This window comes from Archocentrus centrarchus, chromosome 14, assembly GCF_007364275.1.
Source record: "Archocentrus centrarchus isolate MPI-CPG fArcCen1 chromosome 14, fArcCen1, whole genome shotgun sequence".
Classification (NCBI taxonomy): domain Eukaryota; kingdom Metazoa; phylum Chordata; class Actinopteri; order Cichliformes; family Cichlidae; genus Archocentrus; species Archocentrus centrarchus.
This window is the reverse complement of record NC_044359.1, coordinates 26926231-26951281: the sequence shown is the minus strand read 5'-3', so window position 1 is coordinate 26951281 and position 25051 is coordinate 26926231. Positions and strand designations below refer to the sequence as shown.

At 43.0% G+C, this 25051-nt stretch overlaps 2 protein-coding genes across 2 annotated transcripts; both read left to right on the top strand.

The window, feature by feature from the left end:
* Window positions 1–1069: 1069 nt before the first annotated feature.
* Window positions 1070–8530, top strand: LOC115792412 (scavenger receptor cysteine-rich domain-containing group B protein). Its single transcript, XM_030746932.1, has 11 exons — window positions 1070–1284; window positions 2102–2134; window positions 2706–2744; window positions 3190–3492; window positions 3613–3681; window positions 5177–5491; window positions 5972–6040; window positions 6367–6450; window positions 6585–6899; window positions 7578–7673; window positions 7781–8530. Exons 1-11 carry the CDS (start codon window positions 1086–1088, stop codon window positions 8095–8097), a joined length of 1839 nt encoding a protein of 612 aa, XP_030602792.1. The 5' UTR covers window positions 1070–1085; the 3' UTR covers window positions 8098–8530.
* Window positions 8531–12889: 4359 nt separating this feature from the next.
* ywhag1 (3-monooxygenase/tryptophan 5-monooxygenase activation protein, gamma polypeptide 1) lies at window positions 12890–24181 on the top strand. Its single transcript, XM_030745977.1, has 2 exons — window positions 12890–13145; window positions 23259–24181. Exons 1-2 carry the CDS (start codon window positions 13059–13061, stop codon window positions 23913–23915), a joined length of 744 nt encoding a protein of 247 aa, XP_030601837.1. The 5' UTR covers window positions 12890–13058; the 3' UTR covers window positions 23916–24181.
* Window positions 24182–25051: the final 870 nt, after the last annotated feature.

The window sequence follows — 25051 nt, the reverse complement described above, 5'->3', positions numbered from 1 at the left end:
AGTTGAACAAATAAAGTATCATTTGCAGTGTGCTGATTTTTTCACACTGCACTGCCTCTGTCACACCACAGCAAAGTCACTCAGCAAAGTCCCGTATCTGGGCAATCACCCCCTTAGGCGGGTACAATTTAACAATTTGAATTTATGACTTCTTTTTAAAAAGTAATGGGGCTTACATGAGCAATGAGAGGACTGAGGGCTGTACTATAACATACCAGGGCATTGTGCAGTAGTATGCTGGTAACAGTTTGTTTCCTCAAAGGCATCACCACTGACACTGTTAAAGATTACTGTACAAAACCTTTTGTATTTACAGCACAATGTTACAGTACAGTTTAAAAGTTTACTTTTTTTTTGCCCTGCTGCACTTTATCTTTATGGTTTTTTTCTTTTAATCATTTACAATATTAAATACATGTCATTCATTTCAGTATCTCTTTTCAGAAGAACAAAGGGTATTCAGTGTCTGGTCACGTTACTATCAGACTTTGATTACTGAGTGATTTGTCGGTGAATCCCAATATTCTCTGTCTGATGGAAAATCCCCTTGGAACAGTGACACAGGTGTCTAACTCCGCTTGTAACACAAGGCTTCTCCAGCTGCTGACAACGCTCCCAAGCTAAACCTCCTCGCTTCAACCATGACAGTAACAGACGTCATCCTACTGCCAGCTCCGTGCACCGCGGCCATTTTGTGCTTACAAAACTGCAGTGTTACTCAGTACCTTGCTCTCTGTATTTTATTGGCAGCAGCATCAATAGTTGGTGGCACTTCCTGATTATCTGGGAAACTTGGGTGATTGTTTGAATGCCAATAGAACTTCCTCACAGCTGTCTCATATCAATGGGGAGCAACCTGCATCATGTGATTCCTGGGAATGATTTCTGTCTGAGCTCCCCTTCCATCAGGCTTGACCTCAGACTACCATCAATACCCTACTACAGCAGCACAAGCTGCAGGCTTCATCAGTGAAAACAATCCAATACTATAATTAGGTTTGTCTGAGCCAGGACAAAAAAACAAAACAAAAACAGCTGGCTGTTTCTAGTAGTTCAAGAGTGTCTACTACACTCTAGCCCACTACATGCATCTCGGGACTCTGGGAAACCAGGGACTGAAAGGGTGTGAATCTGTGTTTTGCAGACTTATGGCCAGTCAGGGAACCATGCGAGGCCAGCGTGTGGTGGAGACCGAGTGCAGATGCTGGAACCCAGCCGTCTGGCTCCTGGTCTCTCTCCTGGGATCCCTGGTCTTGGTAGCCGTCAGTGTTCTGCTGCGATTTGGTGAGTGCTTGGGGGGACTGGGAGTGAGCTCCATGAATTTTCTGTAAAGAGTACAGCAGGTGAAGGCCATTCACTCCTGTGAAGCTACCTGAATGTATATGTACATAATGTTGCGTGTCATGTCAGGAGATAGCAGAGAACAGATTATGTTTGTATTGAATTATCATTGCTGTGCATTATTGTGTATTACAATGTAATATAAGGAAAGGTAATAGGCTTAAAACGTTTATGCTTTGCTTCCACATTCTCAGTGACCAGTGCTGGCTGGAGCACAACATTAAAGTATATAATTTCCCAAAGGGGCCATTTTCCTGGTAACCAAAGACCGGACCTTCCTAAGCTCTATTTACCACTGTAATATTAAACAAACTTTAATGTCTTTGCTTAACATGCGTTCAAATGGACTAAAGTCGCTCAGGGATTTGACTTATCTTAGCAGTTAAATCCCAGAAAAGAAACTGTTGCCGTGGCCGTGAAGTGAGCCAGTGTGTGACACATGAGATGATTTCTTCTGTGCCACTGCTTAAACACATTTGAGGCACTAATAATGCTCAAGGACCCAGTGTACCTGCAAGTAAACTCCCTGTAGATGAGTGCTTTTGTGTCCACAGCTACTGCCTGCCCTGTGCTTCCATAGTGATAGCTGGATAAAAGCCCTGCAGGTGTTTTTGAACCAAGACTAAATCAATTCGACTCACTGAACCAACACTCGCACACAGCAACATATTTAAATGTGCTGACACCAGATCACTGACAGAGTTAACAGATGACCAGATGTGTGCCTTCCTAACCTTATTTATTTGTGTTCAAATTTCAGGAGACATGAAAATAAGCAGACGGACTTTATCAAGTAAGTAATTACTTTTCTGCTCCTCCTCAGAATAAGAATAGCATCTCCCTCCAAAAAACAAGTCAATAACATGCATGAGACCTTGAGTTTCATGTATGTGCTGTTCGTGTTTCAGTGTCCCAAACACACGGGAGAAGCCTGTGAAGTGACCCATATTGGGTGCAATGGTTATCTCCCTTGTGTCTTTGTTAGGTGTTGAAATCTGAGATACAGTATTAGTCTTCAGGCGTTAGACTGCCCTCCATCTTCCAGTGTGGGAATTAGCCTCACATCACAGAAATACCCCCCCCTCCATAGTACAGCTATGGTTGATGGGAATGTAGTTTATTTTGCTGGTTATTTAATGTGTTCGATGCCCCTACCATGGCTTAAAAACCAAGTTTATGTCCCATATTTCTGGTGAGGTCTGGACAGGCCTCCTGTTGTGATTTCAGTCTGTGTCTCACGCTACAGGAAAATAGATATAGTAGATATAGAGTACAGTAACTATAGAACACCAAGAACCACCTTTCAACAAATAGTTCAACAAATACTCTCTCACTTTCTCTCCCACTCCTTCCTTCTGTTTCAGCCAATGGTGTGCAAAGCCCGGTGAGGCTGCAGTATCCAGGTGAGTGTGAACTACACCGCCGCACGCCTTCGTTAACAGCCCGAAACATTTATGGCGCGAAAAATGTCTGCATCCCAGTAAACCTCATGAAAACCTATCAGCATCTGGCTGCGTGTCAGTGAAAGAAAGTACAGAAGGTAGCACAGTGCCTGGGGCTTTTTAAACAAGGTCACTTTCCCAGCTCTCTATTTCCTTAATCCCTACTTATTTGCTATGTAACCTCCTATCTTCCTGCATCCACTTCATTCACTTCCATAGAGTCATGTGGCTTATTGATAGCCTTAACTTGGTAAGATTAGACTTTTTCCAGAGGAATTTTTCCCTCCTATTACCTGTCATTACATTAGAGCCTCGCCAGTCTGTCTTCTTCATAGCAGAAGCGCGTGCCCGTCAAAATGTCTCCTCTGAGACAAAAAGCTGACAAATATTTTCTGTCTCTCCAAAGTACAACTGGTGAATGGACGGAACAGGTGTGAGGGCAGAGTGGAGGTGCAATACAACGGCTCATGGGGCACGGTGTGCGATGACGACTGGGACATGGTGGACGCCAACGTCGTGTGTCGTCAGCTGGGATGCGGGGTGGCTGTGGCGGTGGCCAGCAGCTCTCAGTTTGGACAAGGCACCGGGCGCATCATGTTGGATAATGTGGACTGCAGTGGAAGCGAAATAGAACTTAGCCAGTGCCGTAGCCTGGGCTGGGGCATCCACAACTGTTACCACTATGAAGATGTGGGTGTTACCTGCAGAGGTAAAGCCTAAAATGCTCATTTTTATGTTGGAACAAACATATTTTCATGCATAAAAGTCTCAGTAAGAAACGAGAATAAACATAATGAAGTTGCTGCTTTTCTTTTCATTTGAATGCTAGAACCAGCCTTGCTGGGGTACAGAGGTTTTGAGGAACGCACCACGCCACCCCAGTCGATATCTGGTTTACGTAAGTACCCTCTGCTTTTATCAAAATGAGACTGGTCTTCTGCCAGGGTTAAATGAGAGATGGAAGAATCAGTCTTTACAAAAGAAAAAGAAAACATACAGGCAGATACCTAACCCAGCGCAACATCAAAGTTTTCATAATAAACATGTTATGTTGCAGTAATTTGTACACATAGGTCTGGCAGTGGCTCACAAAGCCATTTGCATGTGAGCGGGTTAACTCTGTGTCACAATAATGATGTACCCACAGAAAAATTACCCCCAAAACTGAAGTTCCTCTCTGCTGTGTAGAGACTTTCAGTTTATAGTTGTGGTTTTACTGCACTGCTGTGTATTTGGCATTGAGCCTGTGGGTTTCAGAGTGGTGAGAATGAACCGAAACCAACACATTTAGCAACAGTAGAGCCAGATGTTTTAGATTTCATTCATCAGGTGGCCAGAAGCATGCTCGCTAATATTGCTCCGTTTTGGCCGGATGTGCAGTTGGCATCTGTTTGTGAATTTGAATTTAAATGTTTGATTACACTGCACTCTTTTTTTTTTTTTTGGTTTGTTTGTTTTTGTTTTTCATACCATCACAAAGCCAAACAAATCTGTTTTTGTGGGTTTAAGCATCTAAGCCATGTTTGAGAACTACACCTATATGTGGACTTAATCTTCAGTGGACAAAGAAAAAATGGAACCGTGCCATCAGGCTCATTTGCATAAAGCTTTAAGTGACAGATGCAGCATTGCTTCTCTGTTAAATAAGCTGATTGGGTTATTTATATGCTCATCTCAGTCCAATGCAAATTTTGAGCGGTGGTTTGTTTTGTCATTGAGTTTGCTTAAAAGTGCAGTAAGGCTCACAAAAAGCACAGATTTATTAATCAAGAAACATAAACTGAACTGAAGTGATATATTATTTCGGTTCTGAAAACATCAAAGTCTTGTGGGACAGTGGAAATTTCTGAAACACACCCCAAAGGCCTCTTGAATTCCAGGCCATCCTTTTTGTTTGCTGGGGTTGCCTTTGTTGTGGCCATCCTGTTGTATTTTCTCGTAATCCCCAAAAGGACCACGAGAGACCAAAAGAAGAATCTAATTTAACAAGTGACGTATCCAGCTACTTTTCCAGCAGCCATCCCTGTGGGAATTTAGTAAAGCCTTCCAGATTCAGGGCTCTCTTAAATGATGGACACAGGAGAATGTCTATTGTCTCCGTGTTTTGTCTGCAAAAAGGCATAAGATGACAACATCTGTGCTTAGTGCAGTATCAGATGTTGATTTAGCTCTCCACCTTCTGTTTTTCTCTGGACCCATAATGTGTATTGTATTACCTGTGCCTTTCTTCCTTCAGTGTCAAATCCCAGCAGCTGCTGTTCCCTTTGATACCCCCAAATTGACATAAATAGAGATTCTAATAAAAACCTACAGAGTCTAAAAATATGTTCTGCAGAGAAAAAGATATATCAGCATCAGTGCCTACAAATCACTTCCTCTCCCTCTTGCTTTAGGAGATGGCACCATCCATCTGGTCAATGGACGGAACTTGTGCCAGGGCCGAGTTGAGATCTACTACCAGGGAAACTGGGGGACAGTGTGCGATGATGACTGGGTCCTCAAAAATGCCCAGGTAGTATGCCAACAGATTGGCTGTGGTAGTGCCATCTCTGCACACACCAACTCCTTCTTTGGCTACGGTACCGGCCTCATTCTTCTGGATAACGTCAACTGCTACGGCACTGAGCAGGACCTAACTAAATGCAAGAGCCTGGGCTGGGGCCAACACAACTGTGGTCATCATGAGGACGCTGGGGTCACCTGCACCGGTACGATGCCACATTAACACAAGTAGCACACAATGTAACTGAGAAATGAAGTTCACAATTACATTTTAGCATGATGACATGTCAGAGTATCCTCCAATGAAGTACCAGGAAAGCAGTTGGATTTATCGCAGCTGGACAGAATTCAGTGGGAATTCAACAAATTTTGGAGGAAATATTTTACTGCATACTAAAGCACTGGATCAGACTAGATTACCATCCCAAACTACTGTGACAGCTATTTAATATTGTGACAATTTATTTTGGAAATAGTCATTACGGACTACTATAATGTTGCCTCAAAGTAGCTTTTGTAAAAGTCATCATTTTTATTTAACTACATTTAAATAATAAGCCAGTATGTCGGTCTAATCCTTATATACTGATAATCTAAAGATAACCATATAGTATATAGTAAAGACAGTAGTAGAAATTGTAAAATAAATAAATATTTTTTTTTCTTTTTTTTCTCATCCATTTCAGGGTCCACTACTGTGCCCCCTGTAGCAACAGAAGTCCAGCGAGCACTGTGGGGAACACTGAACACTGAAGGTAAACCACACCACTCACTACAGGCTACGTTCAGCTTTGTGCAAACAAGCTCAGTCATTGCTCTTCTTCACCAGCCTGTTCCATGTGTTGTCCTGGAATTTTTTTTTTTTTCTTTTTTTTTTTGTCCATAGTTGGAACAAAATGTGCATTTTGCCATATTACCAACAGGGAGAGCCATTTCTCCCTCGCTGTGCTTATATGTGCTGCACCACAGTGCCATAAAACATGGTGGTGAATGTGTTCCATAAACTAACCCCACCATGATAAACAGGTTGTCTGGTGTATTCGTGCATCAAAGTAATTTTGTTTTTTCGTTGTCTCCACAGCTACGCAAGGAGTTCCAGTCACCAAGCCACCAAGCACAACAACAACCGTTACAACAACAACAACAACAACTACCCAAGCAAGAGGTAGCAATATTGTACTGGGTTCTGCATACAAATAAAATGTGTTTTGTTTTGGACACTCGTCCACAAGTTACAAAGGAAAAGACATTTCTACTCTAAAACTGCAATGACATATCCATCTGTTTATGCTTGTGCAGGCACATCAGCCATCCGTGTGGTGAATGGCAACAGTAGCTGCCAGGGTCGTGTAGAGATCCTCTACAAAAACATTTGGGGGACGGTGTGTGATGATGACTGGGACATGCTCAATGCCCGAGTAGTGTGCAGGCAGCTTGGCTGTGGCCCGCCTATTGAAGCCAAGTCCAACGCCTACTTTGGCCACGGTACGGGCCCGATCCTTCTGGACAATGTGGAATGCAGTGGATCTGAACTAGAGCTGGCCCAGTGTTTTCACCTGGGCTGGGGTCAGCACAACTGTGGCCATCATGAGGATGCTGGAGTTATTTGTGCATGTAAGACCTTACTTGTTTTACTTGTTTTCAAACTAGGCTTCATTAGGCATGCACTCATAGCATACGCACATGCTGAACTTAAGCAATTTCTGTATCTATAGTCATATGAACATCTCTCTTAAGTCATCAGTTCCACTGAAAACGCACACCACCTATTTATCCAGTCATCTACGCCCGCCCCGCTGAGCTGTCTGGTTGCAATGCATGAGTGTAATACCCTGAGGAAGAAACAGCCCAGAGAGCATAAAAAAACAGCGGCTGAGTCAAGGCGCTGTGTGCCTCCATGCCAAATCTGACTTTTGAAGGCTAAATCTAAATCAGAATTATTCTCCTTTATTTATACTGTAAATCCTCATTTTTACATCGATCACAAAATGCAGATGTTATTGTAAACGCAGAGGTTTAACAGTGGCAGTTACTTTGAGTAGTTTTGCCTTTAATAATTACGACAGGCAAAGGAGATGCGATTTATGCATGAAAATGAGTGCTATAAGCATCAACGTCATTACAAAAACAGATTGTTATAAACACTTGCTGAAATTACCTTTGCAAAGAGTCTCTCTGAGTTATTACCTCACGGGAACCGAAGAAGCAGAAGATAATCTTGCTATTGCTTTTGTGACCTGATCTTTCGTGACTGTACCTCTAATTCAGGAGCGTTTCTCTGTTTCCCCTCAGCTTTTGACCCCATGCTTTTAAACCTTGCGAGCGCACGTGAATTCAGAATAACAGAAAAGACAGCAGCGACCATCACCACCACACAACCATCTGAAGGTAGGTCACATGCGCTTTCAGTTATTTCACAATCATGCCGCATTCCTCTGGAGTGAGTCTCAATAACAACCAATGCTCTAAGTATACAAGACTTTGTTTTTTTGTAGGAATGCTAAGACTGGTGGGGGGCCAGCACCGGTGTGAGGGTCGAGTGGAAATATACTTGAATTCTGGATGGGGCACAGTGTGTGATGACGCCTGGGACCTCCCGGATGCCCAGGTGGTGTGTCGTCAAGTGGGATGTGGAATAGCCACAGCGGCACGGGGAGAAGCTTACTTTGGGCCCGGCACGGGAACAATCCTGCTAGACAACCTCAAGTGCCGCGGCACTGAGACATCCCTGCAGAGTTGCTCCCATATATCCTGGGATGTACACAACTGTAACCACTCTGAAGATGCTGGTGTCACCTGCTCACTATCATGATTTCAGCAGAACCACACTCCCACCTCCCACCATCATGGGTTAGGATGTGGGTGTACTGTCCTAGGACTTGTATACATTATGTAAATAACAGCTGTCACATTGGTGGAGTAATACTCCACCATCAACAACATACAAAACAATTAATATGACATTCTATGATTAAATAGTATAACTAGATAAGCCTATTAAGCACTTTATAAATATATTATATAAAACAAAATGTACACATTTGTTTGATAAACAAAGAAAAGGAAAGCTTTTACCTGTCTGTCTCGCTTTCTTTGTTCAGATATTTACTGTACATGCAATATTTCGATCAAGGAATATACTTGAGGAGATCTGTGGATCAAAATAAAAATTTTTACAGGGCAACCTTTGATCCACAATCCACAAATATGTATGATAAAACATATACAAAATGATACTGCATACTATAAACTATAACAGAGAAAGGAAACAGAAACATCCATAAATACAATGTGTGTATATAAGAAATAAATGTTTCTTGTTCTATAAACTCCTATATAATGATATACAATCGTATAGAGGTTGTAACTAATGAATAATTATTCATATAATTAAGCAAATGCTCTTAGTTTGTGTTATATGACATTTTTTGGTGTTAAAACAGACGTTATAAACAGTGAACATTTGTCATTATCCTGAAAATCAGTTTGATTTTATTCTGCTTTGATGGCACATAAATGCAAATATGGTGACTGATTTGAATTTGTTCAAGGGAGATAAATGTATTGCAGGAAAACAACACGTCTACATGACAGTGTCAGACTGAGATTGGCAGTTTTTTTAACCTTACTTTTTAAACCAGCCTATTTCCCTCTGTAAGTTATTTAGTGATTGTAGCTAATGCATACAAGGTAACTGATAAGCTAATCTCTATTGTTAGCTTAGTGAGGCCATGCAACATAGACAAATAAATAAATAAAAATCAACGTACCCAAACAATTAAATTAAAATTCCATTCTCTCTCTCTCTCTCTCTCTCTCTCTCTCTCTCTCTCTCTCTCTCTATATATATATATATATATATATATATATATATATATATATATATATATATATATATATATATATATATAGCCAACTGCTTTTGGAAAAAATATTTAACGACATGCACAACACAAAAACCATAGATTTTTTACGATTTTTAAGCTAGCTAGCAACAAATGATAACTATGATGTAAAATAAAGGAAGTAAAAGTAGAGAAAAAAGCTGGCAAACTAAATAAGTATCAGTTCCACTGGAGTATTAAGCTAAAATTTGCTAAATTTGCTCAAATTTGCTAATGTTAGCTAATTTGCTTACCATAACTGCTCTAAAGCCAAGGTGTGCTTTTATATGCTGTACGCTGTATGCTATAAGCTTTTTTCCCACTGTAAATATACAATAAAAATAATAACAGTATCATTATGTTGTATTATATTCTGTAGAAGAGAATCAAAAGGAAGATCTTGATTTGCTTTAAACGAAACCAAATCTTCAGTCTTTCAAACTGTCATTCCCCTGAGAGGCCCCCGTTTGCTAATTTGTCCGTATACAGTTCTCAAAAAGTTAAGGGAACAGTTAAACCACACAAATTCTGTACTGATACATATTGTGTAATTTGTTATGAGCAAAATGATGTAACAATCTGCAAAACAATCCTCTCTGACCCACCTTCCATCATAATGTGGCTCAGTAGTGTGTATGGTCCACATGTACCTGTATGCACCCACGGCAACATCTGGCCATGCTTGTGATGCAGGTGGATGGTATCCTCAGTGATCTCCTCCCAGTTACCTGGATCAGAAGATCAGTGAGTTCCTGCATAGTTAGCATCAAATGCACTGATATATAACGTTCCCGAGGTTCTCAGTTAGATTCAGGTCTGCCGACAGTGCCATTAATGCCTTGGTCATCCATCTCACACATTCTGGCCATATGAGGTCGGTCATTGTCCTGCACCAGCATAACGTCTGGTGATGTCTCTGAGGATTTCATCCCCACACCCAACAGCAGTCAGGGTACAGTTAGCTAGCATGTGAAAGTCTGTGTGGCCCTTTAGGGATATGCCTCCTCAGACCATCACTGAGTCTCTGCCAAACTGGTCATGCTGGATGATGCTGCAGGCAGCATGATGTTTGCCACAGTGTCTCCAGACTCTAACACGTCTGTCACATAAGCTCAGTGTGAGCCTGCTGTCATCTGCAAAGAGAATGGGGTGCTAGTGAGAGGACATGCTAGTTCTGGTGTTCTCTGACAAATACCAGGGGAGCTGCACAGTGCTGGGCTGTGAGCATATGTCTCACTAAAGGATGTTGTGACCCCATGTCATGCTTGTGGCGTCTGTGTCTGACAGTTTAGTTAGAAACATGCACATCAGTAGCTTGCTGGACTTAATTCTGTAGGGCTCTGCCAGTGCCCTTGTACAGTCTCGTCCAACTCTCATTATGCAACAGCCCATCTCCTGGTATCTCGTCCAGAGTCTTGAACCTGGTTTGCTGGACTATGTACTAGACTATGTACTATATGTATGCCTAAATGCACATGCACTCATCAGCCACTGTATACCTTGCTAGTAGCGGGTTTGTGGCCTGAATTCAACAAAGAGCTGAAAAACCATTCCTCATAGACTTTGGTCCATATTGACATGATAGCATAGCACGGTTGCTGCAGATTTGTCAGCTGCACATTCACAGTGTGAAACTCCTCGTCCACCACATCCCAAAGGTGCTCTATTGGCTTGAGATCCGTTGACTGTGAAGGCCATTCGAGTGCAGTGAACTCACTGTCATGTTCCAGAAACCAGTTTAAGATGATTTGAGCTTTGTGACATGGCACATGATCCTGCTGGAAGCAGCCATCCTTTATGACTACAGTATGGTCATGAAGGGATGAACATAGTCAGCAACAGTACTCAGGTAGCAGCACAAAGTGTGCCAAGAAAATATCCCTCACACTACTAACCTGAACTGTTGATACAAGGCTGGATGGATCCATGCTTTCCTGTTGTTTACGGTTAAATTCTGACCCTACCATCTGGATGTCTTAGGAGAAATGGAGACTCATCAGACCAGCCAACATTTCTCCAGTCTTCTGTTGTCCAGTTTTGGTGAGCCCATTCCTGTTCTCATCTGAACGGAGCGCCTCTGAGTGTGGTCTTCTGCTGCTGTAGCTCATCTGCTTCAAGGTTTGACATGCTGTGATTTCAGAGATGCTCTTCTGTATATATCTTGGTTATAAAGAGTTGTTATTTGAGTTCTCTTCCTATAAGCCTGAAGCAGCCTGGCCATTCTCCTCTGACTTCTGGCATCAACAAGGAATTTTTACCTGGAGAACTGATGCTCACAGGATGTTTTCTCCTTTTCAGACCAATTTCTACAAATCCCAGTGATGGCTGTGTGAGAAAATCCCAGTTAGACCATCAGTTTCTGAAATACTCAGAGCGGCCCATCTGGCACCAACATCCATGCCACGTTCAAAGTCACGTAAATTACCTTTCTTGGACACCAGAATTGTCATCCAACATCTTAAACTAGCATTTTCCAAAATATCACTGAAAATGGTATGTTTTGAGTTGACATTCTGACTCATACATAAATTACAGAAATCTGTACATTGACTATGAAAAAATGAGTATGCTTTCAATACGCTGGCAGGTTCAAAGGCAATATGGAGCTGGGTGACATCTCAGAAAATGTCCAGCAGCTCCACAGACAGGAAAGTAAAGTGGCCCATATGAAAGGGCATGAGTGGTGAGCCATGTTAAAATGACTCAGCATATCCACCCCATGAGGCTGCTTCATACTTAATTACTACAATCAGCAGATATCTAGGATAATGGGATATAAATGGTAATTAAGGCCGTCACATAAACAAATCATAACTGTATGTAAATAAACCATAAAAGATTTATTTACTTCTAAATAATATGTACATACATTAACTTGTCATTTTAAAATTAAATTAAATTAAAAGTGAAAATCTTTCGAAATGACTGAGTCTGGCTGCTTTGCTTCTTCTCTGCTTAGCAACAACTCTGCTGCCATGTCAAATGTAATATATGAACGGCTCGGTGGTTATAGGTGTGCCTTTCCCTTGTCTGCTTTATCAGATAGAGGTGCTCTGAAAATGACTCAGCAATGAGACCTGAAGACAGCGAATCGAACTCTTTGATGTTCAATCTGACTACAACATGTAAAACTATAGCTGCTGTCCTCTCATACAGCTGGTAGCGCTCTTTTTGTAACTCCCTTCATGTGCATGGAGAACATTAACTAGGAACATAAGCAGCACATTGTGGGAATATTAACCTGTGCTTTATTGGTTATTCTTGGTTCATTGCTGGTCAGGTTACTTAAGAAGTAACAAGGTAGAAGGAGGACCCTGCTGTGTACCATTTTCCTTATCACAGAGTCCACAATGATTCAATTTAGATAAGGATACAAGGCCTCTCTGTTAGTCAGGGGCATAAGATCAAGCAGGCCCTTATCATAGCTGATGTGCTTTACTAGTGAATATCAGGCGTTTTAGAGGGGAGGGGGCGTTTGCACTTTCCAAGCCGACAATCAAGCACTACATTTTGGCTGAAGGCTGCACTAAATGCCTGCTCTGTATTTTTTTTTATTTTTTTTTTAAAGAAGGACTCATCTTCCTTGCACATTTGCAGTCTGAACAGCCTAAGTGCAGGGCAATAGGCTGCGCCGTCAGTTTCTCCGGGCTGCCAGGGTCGTTACATCACTCCGTGAGGACACGCCTTTTTGGGTGGTGACACAACCGAGGAAAAGCGCTCGGAGGGGGAGGGGTGTCCCGTCGGCAGGCACACAGACAGCAGGCAGCAGCTGCAGCGACCGGACCCGGCGCCGTTACTCTGCATTAAAACGTTCACATTACGATTTTTTTAGCTCCGAAACGCGCAGGTTAGAAACAGACACACACACAAACACACGACCTCTTCTAAAATGGTAGACCGCGAGCAACTGGTGCAGAAAGCCAGGCTGGCCGAGCAGGCAGAGAGGTATGATGATATGGCAGCTTGCATGAAATCGGTAAGTAGGCTTCCTCTGTAATGACCTTTCTCTTTCCTTTGTCATTTTCTGTCATAAATAGCCTCAACGAGGTGTGTGTGTGTTTGTGAGAAATGTTTAAAAGCTGTCCAAACCTGAGAGTGGGGCAGCAATGCGCAGACAGGGGGACTGTGGCTGTGTGTTACAGCACATTTGGACTTAAGGGGGGGGCAGCAAGCCTCGGGAAATTGGTGTATGAAACTTATGATAAAAGACCGCATTTATGAGGAATACGCATCCGTGAGCGTGATAAGGGGCTACTGTAAAAAGATTTGGGCGACATCATTTTTGAAGAGCTCTGTAAGGCCCGGACAGCCTGTGTTCACATTTCCACACGGCAGAGATATCACTGAAATCGATCAGATCCAGCGGGGCTCAGTGGAAGTCGGTGATTTGGAGTAAATCGGGGGTTTTATTGGTCGGGTGCTGTGGTGGATTGTGGTTGCCTGAAATGCGGACTGTCTGATCTTGGGGCGGTGCCTTTCGCCAGGCTCCTTCATTACCGGCCAGGCTGCCTTGGTTGTAACAAGAACCGAGAGAGAAATGAGGCACAGAATGGCGATAAGAAGCGACTGAGTCATCGTCCGTGCGAATCAAACATGGCTCAACAATGAAAGGGTGTCAAAGGGATCCCGTCGAAAGATGCGCATATTGTTGGAGCCGAGGACGAGCTAGGTGGTACCATGATGATGAGAGTGACATCGCAGGCTGTGCTGATGATAGTATTCCGGTTTAAATCAAATAAAGAGCCGTCGATTTAGTGTGAAATGCCCCCCCCCCCCCTTTTTTTTCTCTATCTCGGGCACTGTCCCCTCTCGTCCCTGCGCATTTGGCGCAGTGAGAAGGAGCAATGTTGGCTGAAGGTTGCTCGCAATCGATTTGCGCAGAAGCGGCGCGCAAAACGCGATCCGTTCACCTTTCAGACGTGGGTGTTGGTGGACGGACGGCTTTCCAGAATCGTCTCCGCAGATGTCATATTGCAGCAAATGCACACTCGTGAGCGTGATGGAGCGCCTGGGTTCAATCGATGCACTGTAGCAACCGCATCCCTGCGTCCTCGACCTCTTACAGCAGGTTCCCACACAGAGGCGTGCCGCAGCATCTGCCAAGATGCAGCACAGGTCCACCCGTAGTGCACCATTTCACAGGCAGCGCTTTATCACAGCCCCACAAAAGGCTGCATCTCACAGTGTCATGACTTTCTGAACAATTACATGGAGAGAAATAGAAGTGCTGCGTGGCCAGGCCTGTGCTCCTGTATTTAAAATGATGGCCATAATGTCCTTGTGGAGACTCAGTGTCAGTGCTTAATGACTTCTTAATCAAAACAATAATTTCTGTTGTCATACACTGTCTTTTTTGCTCTTATGCTAAGGGATAAGTACTTTTTTGTGTCATATTTCTATATGATCATAGACATCTTAATCATATCTGTTATGGCCTGTCACATTTAACAGAATTAGTAGAAGCTGCTTCCTGTTCGTGGTCTTGAACTCCAAGAGTCAACAAGTAAGCTGTCAAAGTGTTGTAAAGGCCATGCTGCCTGCTGCTCACTAGGACCGGCCTGTAGTGGCAATGCCAGAGGGGGCCCGGCTCCACCCCTTCCCATTTATGCCGAGTCAGAGAGTAAGCGAACGAGCTGCCCCTCACCCAGCCTGTCTCTCTGCAGCACTGGGCAGCGGGGTGTGTCTGCTGCCTCGCCCATCATTTGAGGGGAATCCCTTGCCACTGCAGACATGGCAACCGCCCCAGTGGCAACAGAACCAGATAACCAGGATGACAGGACCCGACGCGGTGCACACCCTCAGGAGGATCATCAGGCTTTAAACTGAGGAGCTGGGCCCTCTCGGAATGAATTATATGATTTATGGGCTGCTGTTAGGACTTTTCACCACTGTCTTAGAATTAGATTACATAACAGCATGTCCCAGCTTCAGTTCTGCTTTTACAGCATCAATAATTTATTACTTCAATAAATCTGGCTATTCATCTTTGAGAAATTAACTGTATCCAATGCAATTTTTTCATAAATTGAAAGCACAATGTTTCAGTCAGTTTAGGTTTACTAGTTATTTTTTTTTACACCCATCAAATAACTGAGGTCTCACTCATTGATATCATACGAAACGTGATATCACAGATATTACAATACATTTGTGTTAGCACTTTGGTGTCTTTTAGGATCTCAAACATCCTGCTACCAAAAATTAGGGAGCAAGCCTCAGAAACTATCTTCTTACATTTTTTTTTAACCTGAAAAGCACAACTCTGATCTAGTAACTACCGCGCAGTGTCAATACTCCCCATCAAATCCACATAGCTGAGGCTAAAAAAAAATCTTTAAAACACCCAAACAGCACAAGTTACAGTTCTTGAATCGTGGTGAAGTACTCATCGGCAGTGATAAGTGCACGCTGCAAACACACTGCACAGCACAGTGCTACTCTGCACTGGCCTTCTCTCAGTGACAAACTACCCGTCCCGCCAAAGTACAGGCACTGAAGTTCATTGCTGTGCCACACGATGAATGTTGATCACAGTACTGCAATATGCATAGCTAATAAAACTGTTACATCGTAGCACGGCATTGAAATGTATCCACCAGTAAAAACTAACAGTAGTGGCCAATCAGAAACAGTTCTAATAGTACTGATCAAATATTGATATACTGTATTGGATCTTATTCTACATAAATGATTTAATAATAATCTTTTTTTTTTGCCCTTTTGTTTCCCTTGTTTGTTTCAACTTAAGAAGCCAAGTCATACACAGCCACGTATCATAAAAACCCAGGTGGGATGTTTTTTATTGACTGTGCATCTGATCTGGGTTTGATCTTAATCATGTGCTTTTACTTGGTTAACCCTTTAGTGTCACTGTTAAGAGAGATCACACAATGAATTGAGTTCATTTTCTTGAGCTGCTTTCATACATGGGAAACCTTTTTTTTTTCCCCCAGCATGGGTCATTGAAGTCGATGCTCCTCACAAGTTCATTCAGATGTATGTTTTTGCACAGTGAGTAATTTATAGGAGACGAGTAAATCAGTCCGATAAGAGACATGATACATTAAAATTTCCCAAACGATCGTTGTTAGCTCAAAGCATACCACATCAGGATGGTGGAGGCGATGTTATGGCATGGGCATATATTGCTGCCAGTGGAAGCTTATTGATGATGTGAGTGCTGATCGCAGTAGCAGGGTGATTTTCAGTGGCAGAGAATCTCGAGGGAGTGAAGTCAGTAGAGCTAGGTTTCTGTCTTAAATCATCCATTGATCACAAAGGATTTTTAAAGTATTAAAAATAGCCCTTATTTTTATAAATCTGATTGCACAATTTCTGTGTGAAAATGGAGGGACTATACATAAAAATGGCTGTAGCTCACAAACTGTTAATGGAGCCAGCTGTACTCATGCCATCAATGTGGCTGCATGAAGTCGAGACCTGTGCTGCATTATAAGTGATAAGTTAATGGGTCCGATGGAGGGCGACTGCCTCCGTAACTCGTCGTAACTAGAAAAGGTCAGACAGGTGAGGGAGATTCAGATGCTGTCAGAATAATGAAAATGAGCGCGTGTCTGAAGGGGGCTTCAATCGCTCGCTGTGCCTCGCTCAGTTTGTTCTGCTTTCTTGTCTTCTTAATCCAAAGAGTTCTGTCATGGTCACTAAACGTGTCCAACCAGTTTGGCCCCAAAGTTTTCAGCTTCAATTTACTTATTTACTTATTTGCTTTTTCTTTGGTTTTACCAGATTTGCGGTGTTGATCTGAAAGACCTCGCCATCTGATGTTTGGGTTACATAGCAACAGCAGCTAAGAGGCCAGTGTGCTGTATATAAATATATATTTGTGCAGCGTGTGTTTTCTAATCCTGAGAAATCAAGCTGTTAGAGCTGCTGCACTTTTCTACACATGCATTTAACCAAGTTACCATAAGTGCTGTTGTACATTGTGCTGATTTGACCCCATTAGTTTGAATAAGCCTCACCCCCCCCTCACCACTGCCACCACCCCAACATAACACACCCAGTTGGAGAGCTTACTTCTTTGTCTTAGGAAGTGCATGGCACAGAGAGCCAAGGCTTCCATCATACTTAATGAACTGAGCCCGTTATTCCCTGTTCAGTGCATTAGCAAATGTATTGCGCTCCGGCTGCTCCATACATTGCGTCTCAGTTTAATATGTAATGGCTATAAAAGCTTTTGCTGTTTGATAAACAAATCATGTTTAATAACAGCGGGTGCTCGGCAGAGCTGTTTGAAGCGATTAGGCTGTAAAGCTGTCAAGAAGTGGAAACGCCGGCTTCCTCACACGTTAAATCACAGATATTTTCTGTACCTGTAGCAGTTCTAGTAAGTAATCCTGAAGACTCAAAGATGGTGTGGGCCAAAAAATACATTCTCTACTTTGGGTGGTGAGCGCTGTTCAGTTTAGGGATGAATACAGTGTAGTATACAGTATGGCAAAATGACAGGCTGTTATTATCGAGCTGTCCATATACTGTAAATGAAAGGAGGCTGGTTCATAGCAGCAGACAAGGTTGCGCCTCCTCTACTTCTTCAGAGACAATAGAGAGATCAAAATATATAAAGTAGAGTAATTGGTTATAGTAATTATTGCCAAATCATTTATATAAAAAACTTTACTTTTGGGGGGAAAGAGTCCATTATTCTGGGACTCCTTCTACCAAATTACTTGCCAGGATACGTAACATGATCAGTCAGCAGTCACGATACAATATTGGCACTGCACTGGTCCAATCAGTTTTCAGTAGTGAATAACTTGTGTAATAGAGTAGCTATTTATGCCAAATGAAAGAAGTGTTTTCTGATTTTGTAGGCCACCTGTAGGCCTCACTGCCTTTGCATGTCACCAGCCAGCACTTTTGCTGTACCTGTATACCACCACGTCCATCCATCTGTCCAGAGCATGTTTGTTAGACTCCATTTCCTGTTTATCCGCATTTTGTAGTTTTTGCTCCAGGTGTTTGGCACAGAACCATGTTTTTTATTTTCTGTCTAAGGTAAGAACATACTCCAAAACCTCAGTCCAATCATGCCACAGCCACAGTCATCTCAGGACAATAATGGATGGCCTGAAATGAGCTTTGACTCACTGTTGAGTCACAAAGACACTATGAAAAACGCCCACCAGACCCACCTACACACACTATAATCAGGTTTATTTTACAGCATCTCAGAGCTGTTCTCACATTAGCAGCAGCATGTGCGGTTCAACAGTGTCTTATTATCCCGATGTCGACTTTTCCCTACAGACACGGAGAGCAGGGACATAAATGGTAGAGCATCATAAGGCCTCTGGCTGACACACCTACCCAGATCTGCACCTTTAGTTTTATTGTGCTTTCTTTTTTAGTGTGTGTGGGTTCTAAGAGCAACTGTTGCTGTGAGCACCTTCCAGAGTTGTAAAATTGCCTCCTTTTGGTCTGATAAGCCTTCATACACATTAACCAGTTACACACACGAGACTTATAGGATCGTATTTCATCACCCGCTGCTTAAAGCAGCACGCCACCACCAGCGCGGCCCTGCCTATTTTCCTTCAAAGTTCCTCTTCACCTAAAAGGGTTTTCAGTCATTGTGGATGTTTGACCTTCAACACAGTGAAAGATGGAGGATCAGATGTGAGCTTTTGCTCATATCCAGTGCACCCGTGTGTTAAAATGTCAAAACAGTCTTGTATGGTGATAGTATCAGTCAGCAGCACAGTTACCAGGGCTTTATAGATAATACTGACAAGGAAAGCAGTCTGCCTTCTTAGGAGCGTGTGTGTGTTCTGAATTTCATAACCTCTTTAGGCTGCAAATGATGCATTTTTGAATTCCTTCTCTTTTAATAATTTCCCTGTAACGTCTTTGTAGCGGCGCCAAATGCCATGTTTGTAGAAGAATGGCTGAAGTTGTGTTTTTACTGCTTCAACACTCTGGTGCAGGTTATTTGTTGGGGATTTCATGGCCCTGAATGTGTTTACGGGTTTATTACAAACTTGAGAAGTATGAAGATTTTGACAATATCTGGGTCCCTAGAAGACGGGCCAGCCCTAAAAAAAAATATCAGGCATCCTGAATCCACTGGTACTAGTAGTGCTGTCACACAATAATCTCAGCACTGTCATTGTTAGTAATGTTAGCGGTCATTAACCTCTAGTATGATACACTATGATTGTGTTTTTCATACTTGCAATATGACCTTTGAATGCGTCTGCCTGTGACAACAGTTGGCAATTTCATCCTGTATATCCATTTATTATGTGTATTTGATAAGCCATTACTCAGTAATAATTGGCGTGTGTGTGTGTGTGTGTGCGCCAGCATCTAATCAAGCTAATTAGATTTTTTTAATTCACACTGTATGTTTCCTGTTCTGTAACTATAACAAAGAAGCTGCAGATTACATTAATTAGTGTGTAGTCCAGTACACACCAATAGGTCTACACACATCTTTCTTATTGCTTTTGAGTGATTGATCCTATTTGTGTGATATACCTGGATACAAACATCAGCTGTGAAACTGCCATATGTGGTAACACAGCAGCAAAGAGCTACTTGAAGCTCCTTCACCACCATCACTACTGAGACCCCCCCACCCCTTAGCGCCAGGCTCTTTGTGGGTAAATTGGCTAACCCTATTCACTCCACCGGTGACGTCAGGTAGTACACGATGCCTTTGTGGTCATCTGCCTGAAAGAGGCAGTCACATCACATCACATCAGGTTAGGAGAGTTAGGAGTGAGAGCAAAGGAGAAGACAGAAGGACGCAGTAGGAGCAGCAGAAGCAGCAAGAAAAATGGGAATCTTTGGGACTGTGGCAAACATTTATGTGGATTGCAAGCCATTAAATGGAAATCTAAAGTTTGGGCTTTGAGTTCTAGCCCAGCCTCTAAGCTAGGCCCAGCAGTGATATTTAACAACCACGCAGAGAGCTGTCAAAGAGGAAGTTATTGATTGTTCTGCCTGGCCTTTGTTTGTATTAACACGCAGTTGTTTGGGACTTTGACTGCCTTGTGTAAGGACGAGTCACGAGAGAGCAGGCACGATTGATGAGCTTTATGGGTAGACAGAGCTCTATTGTCATCCCTGCGCCACAGCTTCCGTCAGGGCTTTCTGATCACCCTGCAGCCTCCTGAAACAAAGGCAGCCATGTTTGTACAGAAGGATTGGGTAGGCCTTGTTTTTCTGACCTCTCTGTTGCACCAGCACTGCCCCACTCTTGCTGGTCGCATTCACTGTTGGTCACACACTTGTGTAGGCTAATTATAAATTGATGGGATGAGGCAGTGCTGAGGGTGTGATTAGGGAGGACTGATGGGAGGCCGGGGGAACTTTCTCCTGGGCTTGTGTTCAGTAAAGTGGGATCATTGTGCAATCTGTTTCTTTGTCTTCATTCTTTTGCAGTACAGAGGTCGCATTTATGACTGTTGTAATGTTTATCTTTCGTAGAAACACCCCTTAGCGAACAGGCTGACACCTGTAAAGTTTTGCTAGTGAAATGATTGCATATTGATGGTTAGCTTTGCCATAAAAAAGTTTGACTCTCAGATGGCACAATAGATCAGGATGAGATATTATTAAAATAGCATGAAACTCCAATGGAAGATCAACTTATGGTCACTCAGAGCATGATTGAGCGTAATGGCTCCACTGGACGGGCCGTCGTGGGGAGAGATTTTCAGAAAATATCTCCAAGGAGACACAGATTGCAGCACATTGGGCTGCATGCATAAAAAAACAATCCTCTCTCTTCTCTCGTGTCAAAATAGCTGGTCAATCACAGTGTGAGGTGAGAAAGAACGTGGAACTGTTTAAGTTATGCTGACGCCCCAATCCAGTGCAGGAAAGGTGTATAGAAAGGAGTTTTCCAATAGTTTCCCATGTCTGATATTGATCGCTGATTATTTTTTGGACCCAGCTGATCATTTCAAACTGGAAACAAATAATAGTGGCAATAAGTATCCCAATCAGAGAATAATCTACAGCAGTACCAGCGACGTTAAGAGGCTATTTCCAGGGACACTGGAAGCACAAACTGCTAAACAACAGTGTCATTAGTTATCCGGGTATTTAGTCAGTAACCAAGTAATTGGATAAACCAGTCAGTGAAATGTATTTTCAGTGTCTGTTTTCAATCGCGCTGTAATTCAAGACTGGTCAGCAATGGCAGTGCTGATGCCTGATATTTCACTCTGGTGCGGGCCTACCGGGAAAAGGAGCTGGAGTCTGTTTGGCAGGATGTGCACCAACATGATGTGTGGGCCGTTTTCTGAGCTTTGTGAATTTCATGGCAGTCCATACATTACTTTAACAAATGGGCAAACTTGAAAGACTGCCCTGCAGACTGACATGGATATTTAAAATGCTCTGGGTGTTCTTTTACTTGTTTGTAAGTTGGGGCTAAGGAAGGTTTACGGACTCTTGGGCAGCATTAACGTGTGCAGTAAAGGGCCAGCAAACCAATCGGCGTTTCAGGCCCTTTATGAAACTAGTAATAAAGTAAAAAAATTGCCTGTGTTTTAGCCATTTTTACTGATCCCCACCCAACATGCTGCAACTTTCACCATATCATCGGCCGTGGCAGCATCCTCACCACGAGCAGCTTGTGGCCAGTTTCTCCAGCAGAGATAAAAAGGCTCTCACAAACAAAGCAGATTTTGCAGTCGCCATGGAAACTGGAGATTGCATCACATATTGCTCTTTGCCCTCCACTCCCTCCGTTTTACAATTCAAGAACAACTCAGATTCACGGCTGTTTCATGTATTGACAGTATTGCAGTGAAACTGGGTGTAAATGTAAGGACTGAAACGGTTCATTGGATGAGCGCGCCGTTAGTCATATGTTTGTATCAGCGGAGAGTGTAGTAACAACTGGAGGTTCTGCTGTGCGTTTCACAGAGATGTTAGTGTGTCTGCGAGGAACCACAAAGGTCAAAGGTTTAAGCTTTCCACTCTTTCAGTGTTGTTGAGCAAGACCCCAGCATGTGTTGAGGATGCTGCATGAGCCACTCATACACAACCTCTGCAAGCGCTGAAGAATGCACATTGCTGCGCAGTTAACACAGACAGTGATTTATTAACACTGCGGGAAGAGTGTGTCACCCTATATTCACACCGTGACCAATTCAGGGTGTAGACAAGACATTTTCCATTCTTGCGTAGTATACTGACAACCAGTACATGTATTTTCCTGAGATTTCCTACAGATATTCCGAAGCCCCTGAAGATGAATCCCGTTAAATTTGACAGTTGAGGAGATTATCGCCATTTTTTGTTTTGTTTGTTTGTTTTTTGGGAAATTTCTCTGGAACTATAAAAATGGACTGAGGAAAAATTAGGTGCAGACATTTATATTCCCCACATGGAATGAATCTTACACAAATACACAAAATCTGTCTGGTTGTCTTTGCTTAGTCTTCCATGGTGCATTATATAAAAAACAAACAAACAAACAAACAAAACAGTTAAAGTTTTTCCATTTATATGCATATAAGTCCCATCAGTTTTAAAGGAGTTTTATGGTAACCGGTGTAGTGTTCAGTAAAGGCATTGTGGAGCGCTGTTCACTGATTGGCCAGTGCCCCCTGCTTTGTTATGCTCATGAAACTGCTCTGTGTTGAAAAAGAAAGTAACAACAGGCTTTATACTTAGGAAAGGTCTGTAAAGATGCCTGAGCTGCACAGTCTCTGTGGGATAGAACGGATTAAATCCTCCAGCCAGACACAGCCCTGTCAAAACCAAACAAAACCAGCTTTTGGAGCTACAGGCAGCCAATGAGCAGTCACCTCAGAGGGCGATGTCAACATGCTGGAGGCGTGGCGTAGTCTGTTGGGTGCAGTGACTGTAGTATTGGGTGTATTTGGGCTCGGTCTGAGTGGCCTTTGAGGTCTCTTTTATTTCTTTGCACTTTGTGATTGCTGTAGTTTGACAAGTGCTCAATTAATCAAGTTGATTACTTTGAGTAATCATACTGTGCAGCATATTGTTTAAGTTATGTCAGCTGTTGAATCGTCTTCATATACTTCAAATAAATACAGCAGTCAAGATGAGGCTAATGGTTGCATTTTCCTTCTTGCTTTTCTAGGTCACAGAGCTGAATGAAGCACTATCCAATGAGGAGAGGAACCTCCTCTCCGTGGCTTATAAGAACGTTGTTGGGGCAAGGCGTTCATCCTGGCGCGTCATCTCCAGCATTGAGCAGAAGACGTCGGCCGACGGTAATGAGAAGAAGATTGAGATGGTGCGGGCCTACCGGGAAAAGATCGAAAAGGAGCTGGAGTCCGTCTGCCAGGATGTGCTCAACCTGCTTGACAATTACCTGATCAAGAACTGCAACGAAACGCAGCACGAGAGCAAGGTGTTCTACCTGAAGATGAAGGGTGACTACTACCGTTACCTGGCTGAGGTGGCCACGGGGGAGAAGAGAGCCTCGGTGGTGGAGTCCTCTGAGAAGTCCTACAGCGAGGCCCACGAGATCAGCAAGGAGCACATGCAGCCAACCCACCCCATCCGCTTGGGCCTGGCTCTTAACTACTCCGTCTTCTACTATGAGATCCAGAATGCCCCAGAGCAGGCGTGCCACCTGGCCAAGACCGCTTTCGATGACGCCATCGCCGAACTGGACACCCTCAACGAGGACTCCTACAAAGACTCCACTCTCATCATGCAGCTGCTACGAGACAACTTGACGCTGTGGACGAGTGACCAGCAGGACGACGAGGGAGGAGAGGGCAACAACTAAGGAGTCTAGAACCTCATTCTGCCAAAACAACACAACACGCGCGCTCACAAATGATGATAAAATAATAATAATAATAGTTAAATTGTTCTTAGAAATTAAAAAAAAAGGGAGGGTGGGTTGGGGGCGGTGGGACCTCGGCGACTTATTTAGCCGATGGTACTGATGCGGCTGCAGTTCTTTATTTTTCCACAAATTAAAAGTGAAAAAAAAAAGTAGGCAGAGGGAGGAATTTTAGTTTCAGAAATAACCTACAATTAAAAAAAAAAAAAAATAAAAGAAAGAAACCCCCTCCTTGATAGCCTCTGCAGCATTTGCCAAAATACCACTTTAGAAGCAAGAGGTATGCCATTGATCACAGTGTGACTACTGGGTAACGATACCTTCGCACTGGCAGAGACTGGTCTCATCGTGCAAATGAAGCTGAGCTGTCTTTACTGCATTTGGTGAGGGAGGAGCATTCAGAAATTCAGCTTTGGTGCTTGAGCAGCAAGAAAAATGAAGTAACCTTGAATGTCACGGCCTTGCTTGGTGAGAGAGAGAGAGAGAGGGAGCAGATGGGGTGGGAGATAAAGACGGGGCTTTTGGGGGTGTTCGACTTCATCGCGTAAAAAAGTACTGACATCTTTCGTTGCACTGCGCCCATGATCGTTGAGTGAAAAGCAGGTTGTCTCTGTTATTGGTAACAAAAACATGTTTCTGTTTGCTTGTGTCAGGTATGTGTCCTGCTCAGTCACACAGTCATACTGTACCTAAAACTACAGATTCATAAAGTAAAACTTAGTGCAGCTTGTCCCTCTCATGTGCTGATGTGCTTTATTAAATAAATTAACTGTTTTTGGACACCTAATTCTTATTGTCAGTATTGTCGTTACTACTCCTGTCGGCTCCTCTTGTTTTGCCGGGAAACGATCCGATCGAGATAGCAAAAGTTAAAAACGAAAAGGAAATTGTCACCTTTAAGCTCCGGTTAATGCTATCTTCGTAACAATCGGCAGGATCCCATCTGAAACGCCACCTGGAACCACAGACCCCCCCCCCCCCTCCCCCTTCCCCCTAATCAGCATGATCTGTGGACAGAGCACATGCAATGTTAAAGTGGAAGCTGTAAAAGCAGACGTGAGGTTTGTGGATTTACT

Bases quoted from the DNA above. Each gene is read 5' to 3' on its own strand.
- LOC115792412 (XM_030746932.1), top strand. From the start codon at position 1,086: ATGCATCTCGGGACTCTGGGAAACCAGGGACTGAAAGGGTGTGAATCT. The intron at 2,135-2,705 runs GTAAGTAATTAC...CTTCTGTTTCAG, and splicing joins AAGCAGACGGACTTTATCAA to CCAATGGTGTGCAAAGCCCG. The intron at 3,682-5,176 runs GTAAGTACCCTC...CTCTTGCTTTAG, and splicing joins CCAGTCGATATCTGGTTTAC to GAGATGGCACCATCCATCTG.
- ywhag1 (XM_030745977.1), top strand. From the start codon at position 13,059: ATGGTAGACCGCGAGCAACTGGTGCAGAAAGCCAGGCTGGCCGAGCAG. The intron at 13,146-23,258 runs GTAAGTAGGCTT...TTGCTTTTCTAG, and splicing joins TGGCAGCTTGCATGAAATCG to GTCACAGAGCTGAATGAAGC.